Source organism: Fulmarus glacialis, unplaced genomic scaffold (genome assembly GCF_000690835.1).
Source record: "Fulmarus glacialis isolate BGI_N327 unplaced genomic scaffold, ASM69083v1 scaffold12155, whole genome shotgun sequence".
Taxonomy (NCBI): domain Eukaryota; kingdom Metazoa; phylum Chordata; class Aves; order Procellariiformes; family Procellariidae; genus Fulmarus; species Fulmarus glacialis.
The window spans coordinates 14,998-35,375 of record NW_009213679.1 but is presented as its reverse complement, the minus strand read 5'-3'; the positions used below and the strand labels follow the sequence as shown (position 1 = coordinate 35,375).

The 20,378-nt window shown below is 37.9% G+C and overlaps 1 protein-coding gene across 1 annotated transcript in view; it reads right to left on the bottom strand.

The window, feature by feature from the left end:
* TANC1 (tetratricopeptide repeat, ankyrin repeat and coiled-coil containing 1) overlaps nt 1-20,378 on the bottom strand; it is a 55,906-nt gene that overhangs the window by 21,281 nt on the left and 14,247 nt on the right. Inside the window, exons 3-10 of the mRNA XM_009578278.1 lie at nt 19,375-19,496; nt 17,737-17,926; nt 13,420-13,677; nt 8,073-8,198; nt 5,676-5,957; nt 4,638-4,789; nt 3,126-3,357; nt 1,726-1,892 (exon numbers count right to left, since the gene is read on the bottom strand). Coding sequence (XP_009576573.1) covers nt 1,726-1,892; nt 3,126-3,357; nt 4,638-4,789; nt 5,676-5,957; nt 8,073-8,198; nt 13,420-13,677; nt 17,737-17,926; nt 19,375-19,496 — 1,529 coding nt within the window. The remainder of the gene's footprint in view (nt 1-1,725; nt 1,893-3,125; nt 3,358-4,637; nt 4,790-5,675; nt 5,958-8,072; nt 8,199-13,419; nt 13,678-17,736; nt 17,927-19,374; nt 19,497-20,378) is intronic.

Sequence of the window (20,378 nt, the reverse complement as noted above, 5' to 3'; positions counted from 1 at the left end):
AGGGCAATTGAAGGGGACGAGCTATAGAAATGATCACTTCAAAATTAAGGGAACAGAAAACAGTTACCAGAATTGGACCCTAAGGCAGGCCAGGGGAAGGGTGGAGGTAGAAGGAATGATCTACTAAGAAGGAATGATTTATTAAGAAATATCACAAACGACAAGAGAAAAGAGAATCTCCTCATCATTACATCTTCCAGTAACAATGTACCAGAAAGGTACCATCCACACCAACACAGCCCCATTTAGTTTAAGGCAAGTACCCAGTATGGCACAGTCAGACACTTCAACAGGTTTACCTGAACGCATTTTTATGTTTATGTAACACAGAACACATTTATGTTTATGTAAATAAAGATCCCAAAGACCCAAAACTTCTTACATAGAGGCATGTATCAGAAGGGTTTAACAAACTTCTCAACACTTTCACAACACAAAAAGGAACTCTCTACTCCACTTTAAAGTAGTTGCATGGATTTCAAAAAGCCGAACTTTCAGGCTAGTGAGATGTTCTGATCACAGACGCACACTTCTCCAGATAGGAAGCAGTCCCTACTACAGATATCCCTTGTTAAAAATAAAATTTTAGTTGAGAACTAAACTCTTCAGCCAGTTAAACGCTTAAGAGTTCTTGTGGCAAGAAGGCAGATACCAAATAAACTCTCAGAAGGCTGTACTGAAGCATAGCTGCACATCAACATTGTCAAAACAGACTTCACATCAGCACTGGCTTGCACCTTGTCAGCTTGGTGCACAGAGCAACTCTGGAGCCATCTGCCTACTTCTGTCCAAATACACTCCCAACTGCATTAGGAAACAGCAACTACACAGCTGGACTTCGGTCCTCCTTCAAGTCTTCTTCTTTGAGAATGAGGGATGCCTAGTCAAGTGGCAGCATAGGACTGGTAGAGCTATACCTCAAGCACTGTCAAAATATATAAAGGGTGCTATCCCAGAAATACGGTGAAAGACTAAAACAGACACACCTTCTTTCTTAAACTGAAGTGAACTAAGGCAACTATCTTAAACCAGCCTGACTAGTGCTGGAAACAAACCCAGAACTTTGTTCAGAACATTGCTGTCCAGCGCAGAAAAACGGGAATTCTGTATGGCCTCACTTAAATACTCTCAGGATTTCTGCAAGTATCTCTTAGCTGCTTAATTCTGACAAAATGCTTTAACCAGAAGTTTTGAGGATAGGTTTTTTCAGGGGCAGCAAACAGATGAAGAGATGCAGAGAGATCAATGGTAATAAGGTCAGAAATCAATTTCATCAACATAGATAGTGGAATTGTGGCTTATCCCTTCCTAAAAAGTGAAAATCCAGAGCCTAATACTAGCAGAAATACACTCCAAAAAATAAAGTTGAAGGCGAAATCACTATGGGCTTCTAATTACTTTTTTTTTTTTTTTTTTTTTTAAGGTTTCAATCATTAAGTTGCCCATTTCACTCTTGAAGGCCAAGGAAACATACTCCGATTTCACTACTTCTTCTATTATTCTACTAGCATACTCAAGAAAGAGATTCAAAACAAAGAAGGCCTCCAATATCATACTTGTGCACTGTAAAGAAACATGCAACAACAAAGGAAGGAAGGAAAAAAACCCAAGAGACTTTACTTTGAATTCCTCTAAAACTAGTATTTTTCATAATAATGCAACTGCACCAATATAAAAGATCACTTAGTCTTTGAGGGTAAGAAAAAACTTAAAAGGTGGTTTTACCTGGAAGTTAGTTCTTACAGTCACAATTAGTTTCAGCCAGGGAGGAAACTTATAGATTATGTTTGTGATAAATGAAGAAAGTGTGTCACCATAATCAGGTTTATGAAATTCAGCATCATTTAAACCATCTATCAAAATGATGTAGTCTTCCTCAGGAATTTTCCGCTCTGAAATATGAAAATAAAAACGGAAAGGATGAATACAAATTCTCCTATTAAGTGACATATTTTTATCCCCAAATTTTGAACATCAAGAAATAAAACCGTATCTTTATGCACAGCAATACACCTTATGGCATTTAAGCATTATTTAGGAGATTAAGAATAACATTAGAAGATATAAAACAACATTCCCATAAAATGCTAAAAAGTGGAAGCAATCACAATAGTGTTTTTTACTGCACTATTATTATGGATCTATTTCACAACTGATTTAAAAAGAGTTAAAAGATTAAATAAGGCTGTTAACATGTAAGAGATAAGAGATGCATGGATATGGGAAGAAGGCATATGTAGGTTGTTTAAGCTATTAGTTAACACAGCTTTTAATTATTAAAACTTACCCTTTATTGGACTTATCAAAGAAAAAAAAGTTTACAATTTGCAAAAATCATAAAGGCATTGGTTTACACTTTCAGTTCTGAGGAGAAAAGGTTAATTTGCAGCAGCTTGAGAAACTAGCAATATTCATTCTGAGCACTTGTTAAAGATTAAAATCCAGGGGTAAACATAAGATTTGCCAATGGATTTCACAGATATTTGTTGACAGTCAACAAAATTCAAGAACTGCAAACCAGTTTTCATAGGAATGACACATGCTCTGCTCACACATAGGCAAATCTCCTCCCCGTCTTGCCATATATCAAGTACCTGCTCAAGCTGGCATATACTGTGAAGCTAGCTTTTTTCAAGGAGGAGTTTGCTAGGTTTTTTTTTAAACATGAAAAACATGTTGTTACATGTTTTCTTGGAAAATTGCCGTATCAATTTTAAAAGCAAGCAAAAACCACATCCACTTTGCAGGTGTTTAGGCACAGAAAATTACAAAACAAAAAAGTGTGACAAACTCAAAAGTTTTTGAAAACAAAATCCTTTAATGCAAATGTGCCAGCCTTAACTTCAAGCTACAAAGTTATCCTTGAGTTTTCTGACCAAAAAAAAAAAGTAAAGTTTCCATAATCTTTAACAAGTTTCATAGAATTTTATTTTAAAATATGAAACAACTGTTCAAAACCTACCTATTATTTTACAAACAACTACCACAATTAAGGAATCCCTTTCTCCAGGAATGTTCTGATTTATTTATTTCTCTTAAAGCATTAAAATACATATTCTGAGATTTTTTTTCTGCTTTTTATGCAGTTTAGATTCAGTTTCCATGTCACTTCCTGCTTAACTTACCTTTCCTGAGGTTTGAAAGTGGTTCTAACACTCCCCTTTTAAAAGCTGCTGCTGGATCTTGGACACAAGATCTCAGGCTAAGCATGCTCTGTAAGTGAGCCTCTTTAATTAGAAGATCTCTGTATGCTGTTAATTGATTTGAACGACAAAGTAAAGCTGCAATACTGTGCACGAATTCTGGGACAAGACATGTGTATGTGTTGTCAGCTTGACAGTAGTGATAAGCAACGACCTGGAGAATTAAAAAAAAAAAAGCATTACGCCTTCAATATTTAAGTTGGTTACTAGCTAGTCCAATTATGATAAAGCGTTACTAAATTTCTCTTTCAACTACAAAACATTTTTCAGTGTTAGAATAATTATTCAATTCCGCAACTGGTCTCAGATGTCCTGTATCAGAGACACAGAAAGGAAGACAATGAAATAGATTTTGACCTTGTAGGGCATGCAAAGAGGAAAAGAAATAAAAGTGTCAGATTCTGGCAGGAAAACACGGTAATTTGAGTTCCTGTCATTTGAATACAGTGGGTAAACAGCTAAGTAACTAAGTAGCACAAGAGAAATAACTTGAGGCAACTAAGCAACCTATTACCTATAAATTAACAACATTGTGTCACACACTGCATTGACCTAAGGACTAATTTGATCATCATCAGGCAAAAGTAAATGACAGACAGTTACTAAAGATATCCTCATATAGCAAACAGTGAAAGAGAACAACTGGCTTTATTCTCATTATTGCAAAGGTGTGTATTACTTAAAAATAAAACATAACATAGACCATATTTCTTTGAAAAAAATCAAACCACAAGGAAAACATGGTGTTCACAGTAAATAAAAAGTTTGCACTTCAGTAGCTTTCATAACACTGTTTCCAAATAATACACATCACCTTAAAGACTGCCACAATAACCCCATGTTTTCCTCACAGCTATTTGCATAAAGTATGCAATTCAGACATTAATGATTTTACTACTTAGGCAAAAAATAAAACACTTATCATAAAAGTTATTTCTGCATTAGATTATTAATTGCTTACTTCAGACTCTCAGAGCATTGAAAATAGACTACAGACAGACTCAACCTGTACCACAGAATACAGATGGATTACACCCCCCCCCACCCCCCCAAACATTTTATCTTTTTTTCTTTTCCCCCAGCGTTTTGCTTTTGGAAGGTACACTGAGCATCCACCTATCTAGAGAACACACGGCCCCTTTTGCAAGTAAAGGATCCCAACCTTCCATACACACGTAAAACAGATGTGGAATTTTTAATGTAACTCTTTCTAAGACCAAGCAGAATTCTTCTAATAACTTGAAAGGTAGAAAAGGTAGGTAGCTGGTTCACCAGTCATGAAACGTACACATCTTTTAGAAGTGTCCAGGGAGTCTGCCTGTTCGCCCAGCACTGACTACTGGCATACCCAGGAGGCTTTGCAAAGCAGACTGGCCCCCTCCAAGCTGGAGGTTTTCTAACATACTGACAATCTACTAGTAAGTGAACACTCACCTTTGAAGCAAGGCGTCTCACAGAATCACCTGTTTGATTTTGGTATTCAGGAGTACCAGGACAATTCAGAGTCTTCATTGTATTGGTACCACTTGTTGGAGGAGCAGATGGGGGTAACTGACTTAAGGGAATCTCTTGACAGGAGTCACCACCTTTTAAAAGGCAACAAATACAAGAGACTGAATTTGCTGACAGCTGATTGTTTTCTAGGAAAACATCACAGAATATCTTTACTGCTAGAATAAAAATTAAAACTGAACAATAGCATTAAAAGAAGCCTGCAACTAGGCTGATAAATACAGGCACATATTTGCAACTTTTCAATTTTAAAACAATTCAACTTTCAGATCAAAACTACAGAGTTATGCTGATGTGAAGTCTCCTTATGAGAATTATATATGCGATGACTCATTTAAACTAGTAGTTATTATATGACTGAACTCTTGGGAAATATAAACAATTTATCATTGTTATTATTACTAATAATATTATTATTATTTGAAGTGTCAGCAGGGGAAGTAGCAGTAACGACAGTCACACTATCCTTCCAGTTAACACAGGCACTGGATTGGTCCCGTGACAGAATCCTATGGATCCCAGTGGAAGACCAAATGGGTTTCTCCATAGCTTTATTCTTGCCTCTACTGAAATTCTATGGAAAACGCGTGGTACTGAGAAGCGTGTGGCACACAGTGGGGAAGGAACATGTCACACCTCTCTTTCCAAACTAATGGGAGAACAAGCTACTACAGTCACACTACCAGCAGAGTTTAGGGTACACACTGCCTGATGGAAGGAAGAGATTCTACATATTGTCTCCATTTTACCATCTCTTTTGATGGGCTGAGCCCATGCTATATTATGTGGAAGGTATCTGTCAAAGCATACAATTTTAACAGTTTACTTTCCTCACTGGAGGAAACACGCATTTGCCAAGGAGTTGATGAGGCCTGACTACCTTAAGCCAAAAAAGCAAACAACATTCGACTCTTGTTATCAGTAAAATAACCCAAACAATTACTCAGAAAAGGAACATACTTTTGGGGGATGAATTAGGGTTATTTGAAGCTATTTGCCTCATGCGACTTCCATGGCAGCTAAGTGCCACCAGCCGTGAAATAATTGCAGTCTTCCCAAATCCCACATTTCCAGTAATGACTGCTCCCCTGTTCTCTGCTGGATCAGTATTCTTCAATTTTTCCTCAATTGCTTGAAACAGCCATTCTCTTCCAACGAACACAGAGTCTGTTGTTATGCTTGGAACTTCAAACAACAGTGGCTTCAGCAAAATGTCTTGAGGCTTATAGGGGATGAAACGAGCTGAGAAAAGGTGGCAGGGAGAAAAGCTTATTAGAAGAAACTCGACATGCAATAAACCAGCGCTGTTTCAGAAGATCATTTCATTCAGTGACCTTGTTAATAGCATTCATAATCAGACTTCTTAGAGCTTTTTATGAAAACAATAAAGACCAATTTGCTCAGTTCAGGTGACCTCCGCAATTCCTATGTGAATTAAATTCTAGAGGAGAGAAGCTACAAGTATAATTTGAGGATTTTTTTACAATTGAACTTTAGTTAGTAAGTTGCAGAATCCAAAAGTCCTCTTTAAAATGCATTAATAATTCTATAAATGGGGAAGTGCCGAACATTTTTCAGTTTAGAGTGAACTACACTGCTGAGCATCTCAGTCTCAGGTCTTCAGATCTGTAAAGACACTTACAGAGAAACAGAAAAAGGTACAGAGAATAAATAAATTTTTCTGTTTTAAAAATCCCATATTTTTAAAGTAATGTAAAAAAAAAAAATTACTACCTTGTTTTTCTGTACTTTCGAAGCCACAAGAACAGAAATTACACAGCACAGCTGAAAGTGTAGTCATGTTTGATTACTTTAATCTATACATTTGGCAAACACCTGACAAGACTTACAGAGAGAAGATCAATTGGTGTTTGGTTGCATAAAATATGTTAAAATTTACAGAAATGATAATGTTCAGTAACATAATGCTCTGAGGATTCATTAACCTAACGAAACCTCAAATCTAATATTACACAAATGCTGTTTCAGCATTAATTTACAACTATGAAAAAACATAAATGAAAGAGGACAGCACAGCATGTATATATGATCTCAAGGTCAGTTTTACTGGGAATTTGCTTAAATTTTTCTGCTTTTGTTATTGGTTGTGATGGATGCACTCGACTCCTTGACCAAACTAGCAGTAGTTTGGTTCAGGCTCCAAAGGCGGTAAAGGCCTAAGCTGTAACCACGCCAGGAACTTCTCTCGTTCCAGTCTCTTCTCTGGAAACCCGCAAAGGAACAGACTGACACAGTGAGCGTCGATGCACATGAGCTTGGAACACCGATCGTGCGATTAACACATGGAACAGCAGGTGGCTTTTCGAAGACTCGCTCACCAAGGAAAAAGAAAGTTCTTTCATAAATATGGCAGCCTAAGTGAGCCTTCTTTGAGCTCCCCCTGCTAAGCTGCATAGCGGTGATCTCCCCTTGAGCTGGGACGCCCTCAAGGTTGCTCCTCGAGGCAGAGAGACCTCTCGCACACTGCGGATCTTTTGAAAGTGACCGATATTGCGCATAACCTTGTGTCATAGTGCACTAAGATTTTTGTCTTGGTAACGTTGATTTTTGTCTTGGTAGTTTTGAATCATTGTTACACCCTTTTTGCAGTAAGTGATAGAGCAAACCTTGCCATCAAACTTTATTAAGTCGCACTTTTACAACATCGTATTTCAATAAAACCACTTTTGCCGATACCTTTGACAGTGGTTGTTTAAGTGGTCTAGATCACCTACTTGTGACATTGGTAAATTAACAGAGCCTGCAGATGACTAAGTTAGTTAAAAGGAGAAAATAAAAAATTGCATACATCACTTGCACTTAACAGAAACCTGCTATTTTCAGACTCAAAGACCAGAGATGTCGTAGTATATATTAGCCATAAATAAGTCTAATGGAATTAGATCAGTTTTCTTCCTAAAACAGAATTCTAATGACAGCCTCTTGAAGATCTTAAATTTAGTATAGTATTTCTTAAGTTGCAGTACACTCTTATCTGAATGTCACATGATAAAATCTGGCAGTCAAGAAAATATTCAGTACAGTTCCTGAACACTGGTATTACACAACTTCAATTTGGAGATTCACATGATCTGCACTGCACTGCCCATGCACACTTAGATAAACAATATGCTGATTTCTTATTAAAAGCCATACATTCAATTTCTAAACCACAGCATTATGCAGGAAAAAGTGTAAGCAAGCATCTTATTTTCAGGCATGTTGAGTGACCTATCAGGAGCACTCTAAAATAACACTTCGTGGGATGGGGGTGTTTACAAAGATCACAGAACATCCATGTTACAAAACTACTGAAGAACTGTATGACTGTGCCAAGACAGATGTAAATATGTATACCTTTACTTTCCTGCTGCACTCTTCCACCAGCAGTGTTGTGCCAAGGTAAGCGAATTGAAGTGCGTAAAGGAGTATTTCTTTGTCCATCCAAATAACTCAGATCTTCCAGTTTGGTTGAACTTGTTGCTAGAGTATTAAAGAATTTAAGCTTATTTTTCTTTCAGCTTAAGTTACAAAGAATGTTATTATTTATTACAGTTCTTTCCTCAACATAGTATTTACAAATAAGTTTGTCTAGACAATGGCAGTGGTTGAAGTAATTCATGTTATAATGTTTACAAAATGCTTTTCGATCAAGTTCAAAGATTTAGCTGGATTTTTCCCCTTTCAGATGGCCCTCACGTCTGCCTTAACTTCCTCATGTGGTAAACATTCTCATATTAATACATTTTCCTTTTTTACTATGAGAACAACCATATCAGTGAGGTCAGAAGTGTTAGGAACAGGTTCAGATACTAGCTGCTAGTACACTATCTGTGAGGAAATATTTATATTCTTTTTGTATCGAATGCTACAGAATTCTGGATAACATTTTTTATTTTCTTCAATTTTTAAACCAAAATGATAGCTATACAAAAGAAGAACTGAAATTCCAGAGAACATATTTGCCAAGTTATATCAGGGATATAAACTTTTTCACAAGAAATAAACCAAATGAATATTCACATTAAAAAATGCAGTTTTCAGATTGATCTCACATCCTAAATCTTCCATCTGTTGGAGAGACAACACAGCAGGACATAAGCAATTCAGATTTCTAGAGCGCATTGACACTTCCTGACATAGGCGGCTGAGAAGCCAAAAAAGGAAGGATGCTCTGCTGGACCTGACACAAACAAGGAAGAACTTTTCATAGATGTGAAAGTTGAGGGCAGTCTTGGCTGCAGTGACCATGAGATGGTGGAGTTCAGGATCCTCATATGAGAGAGCAGAGCAAAAAGCAGGAGCACACCACCAGATTTCAGAAGCACGACTTTAACCTCTTCAGAGTTCTGCTTGGAAGAATCCCATGGCATATAGTCCTGGAGAGAAGAGGGATCTAAAAGAGCTGGTTGACACTCAAGGATAACCTGCTGCAAGCTCAAGAAAGGGCCATCCTGACTAGTAGGAAATAAAGCAAATATGGCAGGAGGCCTGCATGGATAAGCAAGGAGCTCTTAACTGAACACAAGCTGGACGGGGCTTTGAGCAACCTGATCTAGTGAAAGATGTCCCTGTCAACAGCAGGGGGGTTGAGCTAGGTGATCTTTAAAGGTCCCTTCCAACCCTAACCATTCTGTGATTCTATGATACTGTAAGATGCTGACTGGCTTGGTGGATGAGGGGAGAGCTGTGGATGTTGTCTACCTCAGCTTTAGTAAGGCTTCTGACACTGTCTCCCATAACATTGTCATGGACAAGCTGATGAAGCACAGGTTACGTAAGTGCACAGTGAGGCAGACTCAAAATTGGCTGAACGGATGGGCACAGAGGGTTGTGATCAGTGGCACACAGATCCAGCTGGAGGCAACTCACTAGTGGTGTACTCCAGCAGACAACACTGGGTCCAATACTGTTTGACATCTTCATTAATGACCTACATGATGGGACAGAGTACAACCTCTTTGTTTGCAGATGATACAAAACTGAGAGGAATGGCTAATATGCCAGATGATTGTGCTGGCATTCTGATGGACCTTGACAGGCTGGAGAACTGGGCTGAGTGGAACCTCATGAAGTTCAACCAAGGGAAATGCGAAGTCCTCCAGCTGAGAAGGAGTAATCCCAGGCATCAGTACACAATGAGGGCTGACAGGCTGGAAAGCAGCCATGAGGAGAAGGACCTTGGGGGCCTGGTGGTAAACAAGCTGGCCGTAAGACTGCAATGCACCCTTGTGGCAAAGGTGGCCAACAGCATCCTGGGCTGCATTAGGAAGAGCATTGCCAACAGGTTCAGGGAGGCAATCCTCCTCCTCTACTCAGCACTGGTAAGACCACATCTGGACTACTGTGTCCAGTTCTGGGCTCCCCAATACAAGAAAGATACAGACTTACTGAGCAATAACTGAATATCATCTCTTTCTAGGGTAAAGCAGGGAAGTCAAAACTACAGGTCCACGTTGTATGATGTGAATGGGGTTTGCAGTGGGATGTTCAGAGTGAAGATATTCGGTACTAAGGTAGCAGAAGTCCAGCCTGAAAATTAAAGTCCAGTCCAAATTTACAGCAATGAATGAATACTGAAGTAATGAAATGAAAGAATTTAAATACTAGAAAAAGAGCCAGAGCCAAAAAAAGCCAATGAACCTGTGGATGTCACTTCAAAAATATGAGAGGCTGGGCAGAATTCCTTTGCATCAAACTGGGAGGTTGGTCTCAGGTTTGAATTGAGGTTATTCAGCTTTGAACAGAGATGGCCAAGGCAGCAGCTTACTGTTGTTCTTTACCTAACAGGAGGCCACAATCGGACTCTTCTTGGAGGGGCACAGTAACAGTATGAGAGACAACGAACACAGGTTGGAACATGGGAAATTCACGCTAGATATAAAGGGGGGGGGGACGGACCACTGAGGATACCCAAACAAGCTGCCCAAAGACGTGGGGGAATATTCATCCTTGGAGTTACTTAACACTCAACTGAACAAGGCCCTGAGCAAACTGTTCTAATTAGACGTGCTTCCAGTGAGATGGTGGACTAGAAACCTCCAGGGGCCCCTTACAACCTAAAGTAGTCTATGCTTTTTTAACACTCGGAAAACTCACAAGCCTATGAGATCTGTACTTCAGACAGCTATAACCATGAAAGGGCCGTTATTGCAGTCCTCTTTGGCAACAAAGCCATTTAGTTCAGAGTGAAATTCCTCAAAATTTATGCACTAGTGCTATAATATCCATGCAAAGAAGGTGGTTGTTGCTTCCTCCCCAGTCATGTCCTAGAGTCAGCAAAACTACCGTCCATCTCCAAAACGCACTAGTTTTAAACGGACATGCAGATCAAGCACGTGGAAAAAAACACGAATCACACGCAAGCAATACAAATGTTCCAAATGATAATCAGAGCAGCACACATGAGCTTGACATATGATGCAGGGTTGGAATATCATCTTCGTCACATTCACGAACTAGGAAGTTTTCTTCAGGAAGAGAATAAGATAAGATAAAAGGAAAAGCAAGAGCATGGCATGGTTATGGTCCATCTCAGAACTCCAAAATAGGAAGTGAGACATAATGAAAGGGGAAGCAGTAACAGCAAGACACAATTCAATGATTCCTAAAACAACACTCCTGCTTCTTTAACAGGGATTGGAGGTGTGACAACTTCCAATCCCACGTTCATCTAGGAAAAATTTCTTCAGTCACCCTTATCTGCAAGGATATTGCAGATTAATTATTTAATTTCTTGCACATGTAGCACAGGTATCCAGTTTTTAAAGAGATATATTTAGCACTGGCACTCAAAAGCCAGAAAGCAGTCATTTACAGCTTAAAAGCACACTAGATTTAACAAAAATCTGTAGCCAAAATCTCTGCACTATCAGATACTAGAACATCTAAGATCAGGATACTACATTTCCTTTGACATGGGACAATTTATACAGAGCATTAACTTTTCGGAACTATAAAACTGTAACTCAGCTCATTCAGTAGGCAAATTGCAGAAAAACCAAGCTATTTTCAAAGCAGACTCAAAAATGGTTTCTAACATTTGTAATTTTATAACTATGTAAAATAGCTAGACCCATGCAAATTCATTACAACTGTTTGCTGCTGTTCACTCTAAGACGTTCACTTTTGTCAACAGGATGATTCTAATGAACAAACATAGCAGAAAGCCAGAAAGCTTTGTTCTGTGGTAACAGCAGTTTTATGGAGAACCGTGGTACTCTCCCCCCGCCTGTGAACCTGGGCGTTATTATATTCCTATCATAGTATGTTGCTGCAAAATAATCCTTCAACCGTAGAATTTTGAAACAATGTGCTAATAACTTTCATGCTATTTTAAAAGCTCAAATTAACTTCATTAAGACTGCAGTGTGTGTTTCAGTATCTTTCATGACACTTCATTAAGCATTCTAAATATAGGACTGTTTTTTTTTTTTTTAAAGCATTGAATTTTGGCTATTACTGACAAGTCAAGTTCTTGATAACATTTACTGAGCTGCATATTAGCATCTTTTCTTTTGCAATTCCAATATATTATAATTTGTTGGACTTTTCTGAAATAAACACATTATATACTTCTTTTGAAAATGAAACAGAGAATGTTTCTTTTTTTTTTCTGAGCTGAACCAACATATTTGTGCCTTCACAATGAAAGGACAGAACTAGTGCTCACATTACGATCTCTAACCTTCCAAAATTTAAAGTGGTATTGTCAGAACTTAAAAGATTCTCATGAAAATTGCTAGCATGTTCTTTGACAAAATTTTGCCATTGACAAATTCAAAAGTTGGTTTACTAGCAATATTTCCCCTATACATCTTATCATAGTAAGAAAATTCCATGCATCAATTTTTGTTTCACGTTTTATACTAAAAATACTCCCTTTTACTGACAATATTTTCTAGTTGGAATGAACTATAATATCCTTCCCTCTTCTCTCCAGGAATCACCAACTCCCAAGCCCTAGCCTCATTACTGAAGTTTTCTTCATTCTGCATTTACCAAGTTTTTTAACTTTGAATTTTTAGTTAGCTAAACCTACTGCCACATATATGGCACCCGTGCTTCTGAATGCTGTCAGAACATTTTTCTTGCAGGGTTATATTTACCTAAGCGAATTGCCCACCACTATTAGAATTTGATGGGCTCTACTAATAGATTTCAAGCCAGAAGTGCTTTTTCAGACACTTGTCTATTTGACAACACTTAGAAAAAGTAATGGTAAGGTCACATGTATCTATCACAACTGAACAGACTCACATTTTCTGAATGAATGGTTCAACTAGAAGGCAGAATTTCACATAGTTCTTTAAAAAATATATACGTCACTTGTTCAACAGAGATCAAAGTATGATTTTGGTCTTAGCGTTAGCGAGATTTATGGATCTAGCAAATGTGAGCATGCACAAAAGCAACAATCTCAAGGATTAGTTGACATCAGATACAGTCCCAGAATGACTGATGGACTTTTACAGTGTTCCAAAAGTCCTGACCTAACCAATAGCTACTAAAAATCACAATAAAAGCCCTCTGTATGACAATTTTAAACAACGTAGGTAATGCTCATCTATTCAATTTAGAACCTATGCTTTTTTCTTTTTGTCCTATAAAAATACTTTCATACTAACAACATAACTTCAATAGAAAGATTCAACAGAAATGTCCTATCATTAAGAACTTCCTTTTTTCTACCTCAGGACTTTACCTGCAACGGAGTTTGGACGAGGCATTATTAAAGAGCCAGAACTTTGAGCATAAGGAACGGGACTCTCTCCTGTTGGTACTTCTTTTGGCAAATTCTCAGCAGATCCAACGGCTTCCTCTTCTGCAACAGGTGAACAATTATCTGTTCTTCGATCATGACTAATCCCTTGATGTTTTCCAGCTCTGAGACTCCCATCCTTGCTCCATTCCAAACTGGATCCACTACGATCATCATTTTCTGATGAACTTGTTATAGTTGCTGAAAAATAGAGAAAAAAATAGAAAAAAACCCCAACTAAAGTACACACCAAAGGAAAATGGTGCACTCATGTTAATATGTGTTATAATTTTCATACTCAAATGGCATTTTGGGCGAGCAGATATTCAAGTATTTCTTCACTGAATAATTTGTTAAATTTAAGGAATATTATTTATTTAAAAGCTGAACAACACAGCTTCTCAGATTGGGAAAAACACCTGAGAAAGGAGGCAAGAAAATGTTCTGAAGAATCCAGGTGTGTCTTTATATCTATGTAATTTGTGCTGGGCAGGGGAGGGGGAGAGGGGAAACCACCACTAAAACATTTATGATTTTATATGAAGAATCTACTACTTCACTAAAACGTGTCTCAACTTCTTTTAGAAATTAAAATTCTGTAACATATCTTGCAAATTTTTAAACCATTCTGTAAACATGGAGACAACAAAAGCTCATTAAGAAGTAAAAATAGCATCTAGTGCAAGAAGAAAATTTAAATGCAACTTTTTGAAAATTCACATTTTTAAAGACTAGTATTTTACAAAAAGAATTCAAAATTCAATTCTTGGAAAAAATTTGCACAGTTCTTCCAAAGTTGGGAGGCTTTCCACAAGCCTACTTATGACCAAACCTCCTGTATATTGTGAAGCATAAATGATAAAAATTCAATGCTGTTCAGAGATCTAGTTCACCTAAAATATAGTTTAGGACGACAATCAGCCTGCACTCACATACCTGGCAAACTAATCTTGATAGAAAGCTTCCAGCAACTGAGCTATGTACTCTCCTTTCTTAAGTACCTACTGCATTTCACTGTCAGGAAGAGCATACAAGGCTAGATGCATGTTGATCAGACCCAGTAGAGTATATGAACAAAATTTCAGATTATACTAAACATAATGGTTTAGGTTTTTAAAGTATTTCAGTGTGCTGCAGTATAAAGTAAATCACAGGCTCAAATAAAGGCTTTTTTTTTGGTTTGTTTCTGATGTCATTATAAACAAACCAGAAAACATTTGAAAATAATTTCTCGATACTATGTGAAACTTTTTGGCAGTAGGATGTGCTTTTTTTGCTATGAAAATTTCAGATGCCGCAACATAAGCAACATAGAGCTAGACAGATCCTCAGCTAAAAGACAACTAAAGATCACACAGGTGGTTTTGGATGCTGCATTACACAACAGTAGTTTTCCACTGGTTTAGTGATTCACTTGATGAAACCTCAAACAACACTAACTGCATTATCTAGAGTGCTCCAAATATTCCAGTTTGGTGGCTGAGGGTTATTAGAGTATATCTTTAGTTCCTCAAGATTGTAGTTAATCAAGGCCTCCTGCAATAACTGAAGGTGTGAAGAATTTATACTCCTGAAGACCTACTTGAGTAATGTTTGATAAAACTATGCTAACATGCTCACATAAGAACACTTTGTAAATATGGGTTTTTTATGTTTAATAGTGAAATTATTCTGTTTCATTTAACACGTTTTCAATACTTACATTAAAGTCTTACAAAATAGCTGAACAACAAATATTTATTAAAGGTTAAGCCAACACTCAATGCATTTTGAACACCTGAACGCAGCAGAGGAAAATACAAAATAGGATGAAAGGGCATCAGGATTTAAAAAAGAAGAAAAAAAAAAACCAATGCCAGTTCAAATAATAATACCTATGTGAACCGTTGGTCCTGCTCAGGGTAAAATTTCAAGTGTTAAAGGTATATATGTGGTGATTCTACACTCAACTGACCAAATCAGTAAGTAAAACATTCTGGCATATCAGACTGCTAACAAAACACAAATGCACTGCAGACTGCTCCTTAGAACTCTGAGGCTTGTCCAGTCAGAAGCACCACCAAATATTCTTCTTTCACATCAACTGCACTGCAGCTTCAGCCTTGCAGGATGAAGAGGTACTCATACAACTTTGCATTCTTCCAGCTTAGCTTCACATTCACAAGAAATTTAAGATCTGATGCTTAAATTCAAGAGCTCGTATTCTAAGAAATACCAACAATACAACATAGATTTTAGAGGCAACAGAAGAAAAAGCTTTTCAGGCATTCCATTAACCTTTGCACACAGCTTAGATTGTACTTCTGTATGACAAATTTATTTCCTCTTTATGGTCACGTCAAAAAAAATCTAGCTCCTCCTGAAGTATGAAATATTTAAAACTGTGATTCCTCCTGGAGTGAAATATAGCATAAGGAAACCTTGCTGCTCAGGATTTCCATACTGAAACAGTGGCAAGTATCCAGAAAAACTTACATTTTGGCCAGTAGCCCAGTCTGTTCTCCTACTTAGCTCATTGCTGAAGATTAAAACCTGCCTCCACTACTATTATGTCAAACTCAATAGAAGCAAAGAAGAATTCAACTACAGCAGTAGAACATTAGAAAACTAAAAGAAACCTGAACCATAAGTAAAAAAGAGGGAAAGGGAGAAAAGATAGATTTCCCATCAGAGTTGCTGGCCCAGAAAACATAGTGGGAGTAGAAATACAATGGAAGCCCACATAAGTAGCATGAAATAGCAAGCTATTTTCACGGTTGGATGAACTCTGTCAAAGACATTAGAAAACATTTACTTGGTAAACATAATTTTAAATGCACATTCACCACTAATAACAAATTTGAATGCACAGACACATTTGTATTTAAAAAACCATACTTTCAGCCTTACTGAGCTCTTCTGTGAGATATTGCAGCCCAGGGGAGGGATGCATGCGTGTTTTGTATATGCAGTTTAATGTCATAGAAGATGCATTTCTTATGCAGATACTTCATGAAGTCTTGGAATAAATACATTTACAGTATCAGTAATGCATAGTTCATCCAAGAGTATAGAAGCAGCTGCTGGTTTTGGAGTGGACTGGATTCCCTCTTTCCTTCCAGAAAGGCAGGATAATAGGCTGGAGCACTCAACCTCTTCTTGAGTGTCCCTTCTCTCAAGTGGACAAATGTAGATACTGATATGAACCTACTTCCCATACTTTGCAAGCTTGAAATATTCTATGGGTATGTCCATGTTCTAAATGGAGGTCAGAACTAGCCTCATGTTTGTTTAAAAACAGTATATTGGCATGACAACTACATCATCTATTCTATAACCTTGTAAGTATGCTAAAAGGGGTCTATTGGTTAAGGAGTCAGCATTTAAAAAAAAATTGACTAAACCAATAAAGAAGAATAAACCTTCCTATGACAGTTTGTAACAACATGAAAAATATGCTTTTTACATCTTAGTCTGACCTTCCAGAAAGAAACATTAAAGCATCCAGCTCGGTGCCCAAAGGTATGGATAGAGAGCGGTACAGACAAAGACCCATTAGGGCAGAGAGCAGAAATAGGGAAGATGGCACAAATGAGGCAGCAAAGAATTTAGATCTTTTCTTTAGTACTGAACAGACTTACTGAAATATTCAGCTAGCTGGTAAAAGAAGCTATGTAACAGTTGGTCTGTGATGGTAGCTACCTCTCTAAAGATAACTGACTCCCCACAGGAGATGCCTATATAGCCTCAGTTCAGTCTTCTGTTCAGTGGAGGATCACACAATTTCACCTCTTCCGTGATGCCCCATTTTAGCTTCATTTTCATGCCAATTACTCAAAAGTTTGCACTGTTTTTAAACAGTTTAGGTTATTCTCCTAAGAAGGAGCATCAATTATTTTTTCCTCAGCTGGAAATCAAACCACCTTCAAGCTATGCTGTGCTTCACTGTTACGAAATGCATTGTAGAGACATACAAAATGGAAAAGGAAAAAGGCAGAAGAAAATAGGAGATGGAGCGAAACAGAGGAAATTAATGATTTTAAAGGAAAACATGGAGAAATTAGAACTGCACCAGGAAAACAAAAGCAGAAAAATGCACACCTAACAACAGCAACTGTTACAGTCAAAGAATATGATTTCAATCTTTCAAGTACAGAGGATTTGAAATGGGATCCATGGACAGCATAAAATCGAACACAATAGCATGGAGCAGCTATTCAGACTTGTACTATTAAGAGAAGATTAATTTCTATTAATTGCATTACTAATTAAGATGCTTACCTATAATTCCACTGTCCTTGCTCTCCAGGGTGGAGCTAGGGCTGCTGATGGTTCCACAGGGACTACCTTTATTAGCTGCTGTTTTGCCAACACAGCTATTGAGAGTTGAGCAGGGACTGTCAGTGCTAGGTGATGTAGTGCTGCTTGTGAGGGTGGAACATGGACTTACTCCTTGACTGGCTACTGTACACTGCAATGTGAAGAAAAATGAATAGTTATGGTACAGGAGGCAGTACACTATTGTGCTGAAAATCAGAAACATCAAGATGAAGTGGAATAAGAACAAAGCAAAGAGCCCATTTTTCAAGCAAAAACTTCAAGAAGCGGAAGCTTTATCTTGATGAGGAACCTTAACGACATGTTTTCAGATTACCCTTAAAAAGTGACTTCCGAAGAAAAAAGGGAATTTCACAGTTCAGTGGAAGAGTTGCAGTGAGGCAGATCTCTTCTCTATTAAACATTTTACTGGATACTCCTCCCCTCTGCCCCTAGTATTTATTTTTTGGGTTAAAAACACTAGAACTGCAGTCTTATTCACATTTCACTATCATAGAATCACAGAAGGGTTTGGGTTGGAAGGGACCTTAAAGATAATCTAGTAGTTCCAATCCCCCGCTGCCATGGCAGGGACACCTTCCACTAGACGAGGTTGCTCAAAGCCCCATCCAACCTGACCTTGAACACTTCCAGGGAGGGGGCATCCACAACTTCTCTGGGCAACCTGTTCCGGCACCTCACCACCCTCACAGTGAAGAATTTCTTCCTTACACCTAATCTAAATCTACCCTCTTTCAGTTTAAAGCCATTACCCCTTGTCTTATCACTACGTAGGCCCTTGTAAAAAGTCCCTCTCCAGCTTTCTTGTAGGCCCCCGTCAGGTACTGAATGGCCGCAATCAGGTCTCCCTGGAGCCTTCTCTTCTCCAGGCTGAACAACCCCAACTCTCTCAGCCTGTCCTCATAGGAGAGGTGCTCCAGCCTGCTGATCATCTTCGTGGCCCTCCTCCGGACCTGCTCTAACAGGTCAATCAATGAAACCCAAACTGATGCACTAAGATTTATGAAGCCTAGGACTCAAAGTCGAGAGAGGAAGGGGAAGAAAGAGAGATTGGTAGTTACTGTGCAGTTTTGGTGAGCAGATGAGTTTCATATAGATAGCAGCTGCTTGCTTCTCCCCAATTCCTCTACCCCAAAATGACAGAGAAAGACTGTCAAATGGAAGTGAACTTCTCAGGAAAAAACAAACACACATGCCCCAAAAAGCATGCTCCTGTTTTAACAAACCACTGACGTTTTCCATTCTCATAAATCACTGAGAAGAGAAGGGGAAAAAAGCTCCTCCTAAATACTAAAATAAAGCAGAGAGAACCCTAGAAGCTATTCACATTCATAGTAGATTAGATTTAACTTCTAGAAATTATGAGGAGTCTATTCTTTCTTTTTTTTTTTTAGAATGCAAGATCACCTCACAATTTCAAAACAAACACACACACACTTGTTATAATTAATTTACAATTCTATTACCATATGTCTGTTAAAATGGATTATATTTTGGTAAGTATCAAATAACTGCAACTAGCAAATAGAGGAAATAACATTAGTCCTCTCAAAAATATATTATTATTTTCCATTATCCTACCATGACTTCGTTTTTCTCTTCTATATGAGCAGAAGTTGGGATCCCTTCTCCCAGTAAAAATCCCAATCTTGTCATCAATTCTTGTGCTGCAGGAGAACAGCTCGAGTCTTTATCAGGCTTTGCTTTGGAGTGGGGGGAAAAAAGTTGGTGAAGATTAGAGTCTTATATTTGGAAACTGTTACAAGAGGTACAAAAAGTACAATCAAATGTAAACACCACGTCTTCTGTCAGCAATATATCTAACAGAGAAGCTAATGCCACTTAAACTTCTTGTCCATTAGATTTTTAAATTGTTGGTGGGTCTTGGATCCTCTGCATATCTGCACAAATCACGGAAGAAAAAAACCCACCCTCCAGTCAAAACAGAAATGGTTAAGTGCAACCAGTTTATCACTGGACATGTGATCGACGTGATTATTCTCCTAATAGCAGCATTAAACTCAACGCTATCAAAGCTCAGTCACAGCCCGAAATTCTGTTCCAGTAATTTTTTTTTAATAAAGTTTTCTATAATGTTAAAAACGTGAAAAGTAGAGGTTAATAATACAGATATTTTGTAGTCTCACAGTTAACACTACAACTAATACCGCACATTTTTGTTGTGCTTGCTATGCAAAGGATGTGACACCAGTTGTAAATGTCCCAGCTTTTCTGGTTGCAATAATATTTAATTTTATTAGTACAGTGCTTTAAAATGTCTTCTGCTGTCCAACAGATATAATGAGACAAAGTTCAAAACGAGGCAACCTCCAACAAAAACAGCCAATAAGAGATCTGCTTAGGCAGCCCCCCAATTGCTAATATAATCTCACGAACTAGCATCTTCTGCCATTTTCTTTCTTTGATGCCAACAGTTCGGCATCACCTACCAACCTGTAATGCTCTTCCCTAGCAGAAACATTTATTTCTTTTGTCCATTGAAAAAAGAGTAATATGTAGGCCTGCCCCATCCTCAGGTATAAACAGTCAGCTAATTAAGGAGCCTCACCTAACCACTCTGAGAA